Source organism: Rhincodon typus, chromosome 23 (assembly GCF_021869965.1).
Source record: "Rhincodon typus isolate 14 chromosome 23, sRhiTyp1.1, whole genome shotgun sequence".
Taxonomy (NCBI): Eukaryota; Metazoa; Chordata; class Chondrichthyes; order Orectolobiformes; family Rhincodontidae; genus Rhincodon; species Rhincodon typus.
Genome location: NC_063354.1, coordinates 6,875,366 through 6,880,251, shown reverse-complemented (window position 1 = coordinate 6,880,251; position 4,886 = coordinate 6,875,366). Strand labels below are relative to the sequence as shown.

General features: G+C 43.2%; 1 protein-coding gene across 1 annotated transcript in view; it reads left to right on the top strand.

Annotated features, from left to right (window-relative positions):
* rgs9b (regulator of G protein signaling 9b) overlaps positions 1-4,886 on the top strand; it is an 88,114-nt gene that overhangs the window by 58,267 nt on the left and 24,961 nt on the right. Inside the window, exons 11-13 of the mRNA XM_048611087.1 lie at positions 779-892; positions 1,066-1,181; positions 3,730-3,817. Of these exons, the coding sequence (XP_048467044.1) occupies positions 779-892; positions 1,066-1,181; positions 3,730-3,817 (318 nt within the window). The remainder of the gene's footprint in view (positions 1-778; positions 893-1,065; positions 1,182-3,729; positions 3,818-4,886) is intronic.

Sequence of the window (4,886 nt, the reverse complement as noted above, 5' to 3'; positions counted from 1 at the left end):
AGCCACCCTCCAGTCTTTCGGCACCTCACCTGTGGCTATCAATGATACAAATATCTCAGTAAGGTGCCCAGCAATCACCTCCCTCACTTCCCACAGAGTTCTAGGATACACCTGATCAAGTCCCATGGATATATCCAGCTTTATTCATTTTAAGACGTTCAGCACCTCCTCCTCTGCAATAATAGACATTTTTCAAGAAATCGCTATTTATTTCCCCATGGCAAAAAAGATGAGGGGAAATTTTTTTACACCAGGAGTGGTTCGTGTGTGGAATGAACTTCCAGAGGAAGTGGTGGATGCAGGTTCAGTTACATTGTTTAGAAAACATTTGGATAAGTACATGAATTAGAAATGTTTGGAGGGATATGGGCCAAGCCCAGGTAGGTGGGACTAGTTCAGTTTGGGATTATGGTCAGCATGGACAAATTGGATCGAAGGGTTTTTCCATGCTGTATGACTCTATGACTATGGCTGTGTAACCATAGACACCTACATTTGTAGACTCATAGAGATGTACAGCATGAAAACAGACCCTTTGGTCCAAATTGTCAGATATCCCAAATAAATCTAGTCTCATTTGCCAGCATTTGGCCCGTATCCTTCTAAACCCTTCCTATTCATATACCCATGTGAAAAATTGATGTAAAACATGATAACAAGTTGTGCACACATGCACAACACTTAACAAGGTAAATATTCGCATATTGTCTCTGCATTACCTCTGTGGTGTTTATTATATTGTAATGCACTAAACATCATTTTCTTTCCTTTCCTCCAGAATTGTAAAATACTGTGAGCAGTATTTTACCCATGATCCTATAATGTCGGGATGCCTCCCTAGCAATCCTTGGCTCACCGATGACACAACATTTTGGGAACTCAACACTCCAATGTAAGTGCGCTGGCTGTGGTTGTAAGTTTCAGAAACACTGGAACGTGATGCTTCTTTTTATCTCCATTGCAGAACAGCAACGTCATGCAGTTTCCTTTCTAAAGGGATTTGCTTGCAGTTGAGAGGTGACTAATGACTGCCACCTTTTTATTTTGCTCCCGGGATGGCTGCAGGGCAGACAACCCAACAAAGCTGAGAGTGGAGCGCTGGACCTTCAGCTTTGCTGAGCTGATGAGGGATCCCAGAGGCCGTCAGAATTTTGAGCTTTTCCTCAAAAAGGAATTCAGCGGTATGTGAGAGCAGATGTTGTCAGGACCGGCTCAGACATATGTAGAGGAATATGATGTTCTCTGACACAAAAACAAAGTTGCTGCAAAAGCTCAGCAGGTCTGGGAGCATCTGGGGAGGAGAAAACAGAGTTAACGTTTCGGGTCCGGTGACCCTTCCTCAGAACTCTGTGGACCCGAAACGTTAACTCTGTTTTCTCCTCCACAGATGCTGCCAGACCCGCTGAGCTTTTCCAGCAACTTTGTTTTTGTTCCTGATTTACAGCATCCGCGGTTCTTTTGGTTTTTATGATGTTCTCTGAGTCTGTGGTGACTGATGCTAAGGGATACAAAGCTTGGCATCTATTTAGGTTAATTTATTTGAGGGGCCATTCCATTGGGGTGTGAAACTGGTGAGTTGTAACAGCAAGTGCAGCAAGAATGACCTCTTATTGGCCTGTGTTTCTCAAGTTGCTAAAGTACCTGGTGAGACTTGGGATATGGACTACAAAATGCTTGGGCAAATAATGTTATATGTATGAACATATGACTTAGCAATAGGAGTAGGCCATTCAGCCCCTTAAGCCTGACCCTCAATTTGATAAGACTGATTAGATTGTCTGATCTTACTGTCTTCCTACCCCCTGTACTCTTCAAGTCCCTTGTCAGTCAAGAAACCATCTAATTCAGCCTTAAAAATAGTCAGTGAGCCAGCCTCTACTGCTTCTGAAGAAGAGAATTCTATAGACTGTCTCTGTTTTATTATTTATTTGGTCTGTCTTATTTCTTAAAGTTTGTTCTTGCGTTTTTTGCTGGCTAGTTCAGCATTTATCACCCATCCCATATTACCCAGAGGGCAATGAAGTGTCAACCACATTGCTGTGGGTTTGGAGTCACTCATAGGCCAGACCAAGTGAGGACAGCTGATTCCCTTCCCTGAAGGACATTAGTGAACCAAATGGATTTTTATAGGAACAAAGGAAATATGGAAACATAGGATCAGGAGTAGCCCATTGAGCCCCTTAATCCTGCCCTACCATTCAATAAGATCATGGCTGATCTGTGGCCTAACTCCATATGCCTGCCTTAGGCCTATATGCTTGCCTTGTACACTTGCTTAAGAAAAAAATTGTCTCGGATTTAAATTTATCAATTGAAGGAGCATTGACCACCATTTGGGAAAGAGAATTCCAAGCCTCCCCTACTCTTTGTGTGTAGAAGTGCTTCCCAACATCTCTCCTGAATGGCCTGGCCCTCATTCTCAGACTGTACCCACTGGTTATAGAATCTTCAACGAGTGGAAATAGTTTATCTTTGTCTATCTTTTCTTTCCCTGTTTACATCCTGAAGACTTCAATGAGATCGCCGTTAATCTTCTAAATTCTATAGAATAAAGGCTTAACTTGCCTATACTCTCCTGATAGCTTGACCGCTGAAGTCCAGGTATCATCCTTGTAACCCCGTGCTGAACTCCCTCCAGGGCCAAAACACCCTTCCTTTATGACAATCAACAATGGTTATGTGGTCATCATGAGGCTAACGTTTTCTGGTTTTGTTATAGAACATAGAACATAGAACAGTACAGCACGGTACAGGCCCTTTGGCCCACGATGTTGTGCAGAACCTTTACCCTAATCCTACCTTATACTATCATCCATATGCCTATCTAATAGCCGCTTAAATGCCCCTAATGAGGCCGACTCCACTACCCTTTCTGGCAATGCATTCCACGCCCCGACCACTTTCTGAGTAAAGAACCTACCTCTGACGTCTCCCCTGTATCTACCTCCACTCACTTTAAAACTATGCCCCCTCGCAACAGCTACCTCCACCCTAGGAAAAAGTCTCTGGCTGTCCACTCTATCTAGACCTCTGATCGTCTGATTATCTGCCACATTGGAATTTGAACCCACTTTCCCAGAACATCAGCCCAGGATCCCCCGTCCAGTGATATACCCCTGTCTTCCCCTTTAGCTTTCGTTCCCCATGTACTGACCATGATTCCAAGATGCTTTCCTCAAAACTCTTTGTATGCAGCAGAGCGGATACATCCCTCCTGTTAGAGACAGATTTTCTTAGACTCTGGTGGGGCTTCTACTTCTTTCTAGATCTGGACACAATCATGTGGTAATCGTGTCTCATTATTCTATAAGCTGTTACTTTTAAACAATTTCCCCGAGGTCTAAACTCTCCCAGTTTAAAATTTAATTTTTCATACATGTAATTTTGAATTCGAGGAAGACGGGAATTCAGAAGAAATGCCTTAAAAGGGTTTTGAGAATGTGGAATTCATTGCCAGGGAATAGCTGAGGTGATTAGGGTAGGTGTATTTAATGGGAATCTAGACATATGTGGGGTAAAAGGGAAGACAGGGTTATCCTGATGGAGAGATAGCTGAGGAAGGGTGGCATGAGGCTTGGTCAGTGGATTTGTTGTTGATTGTTTGAGCTGTATATTATTCATATTTTTAAATATTTAAAAATAGTTTACTATCTTCTGAACTGTATCTATTTATCTTGTGTCTATATCTATGGTGTGACAGATGGGCGAGTGTTAATGTTTACATTTTAGGAGAGAACTTGGCATTCTGGGAAGCGTGCGAAGATTTAAAGCATGGAGAACAATCAAAGGTTAAAGAAAAAGCTGAGGAGATTTACAAGTGAGTTGCTGGGTAACGTTCTTAACAACTGCAATTTGCATTTATGTAGCACCTTTAATGGAGGGAAACATCTCAAGGCACTCCACAAGAAATTTATTGAACAAAATCTGACATTGTAACATGAGGAGTTATTAAGTCAGATGGACAAAATCCTGGTCGAAGGGTAGGCCTTCAGCAGCATTTTAAGGGAGGTGATGTAGAGAGGCAGAGTTTTAGGGAGAGAAAATCAGAGCTTAAGGCCCAAGTAGCTGAAGGGATGGGTGTCCGTGGTGGAGTAATGGAATGTTCCAGAGGCATGAATTGGAGGTGTGCAAAGGTCTCGGAGGGTTATGGGCTGGAGAAAATCACAAATGGGAGACTGTCTCAGAGAGGTTTCTGAATTCAGGGCGACAGCCCAATCAGACCCTGGAATGAAGTGCAGTGTGACTTGATGGAGAAGGAGGTCTCAGTTCAGGAGTTAGGTTGGGTTTAACACCCTACAGCAGGTCCCTACTTGAAGTTGTGGTTGTGTTCCTGGAAATGGTGACTTTAAATGGAGGTACTTTAAGTGAGAGATGGCTTTGCATAAAAAACAATGTTAAAGCCAGAGTTGGGTTCAGGCTGGAAAACTGCACTATGCATATCCAGTACTTTGTATTTCCAGCTGAAATAACTTGCAAAATAATATGAATTACCGCAATGTGTTGTACAATTAACTTTAAAAAGCTCATCTGTTGTCCTGTACATTTAGATTGACCTGCCTCCATCTAGTGGCAGACATTGGTCAGTGCAGGTGTTCAGTTGACCAGGACCAGCTGCACCTACTACTGTCTACCTCTAGATGGAGTCCAGGACTTCAATGCAGAGTTGGGGTCATCAGCTAAGGTCACACCCAGGGTAAAGGAAAACAGGGCTCATTGCAAAAGACAAGCAGTGGACCAAGGCTGGGGATGTGGAGGGAGTGAGGGCAGAGTGGGAAAAGCAGCTGAAGACCCCAATACTCACAACAGACTCTGGGAACTTGAAAAATTAAATGGAGGAAAGGAGTGGGAGCTAGAGGGGATGGGGTGTGAAGAGTGGGAGCTAGAGG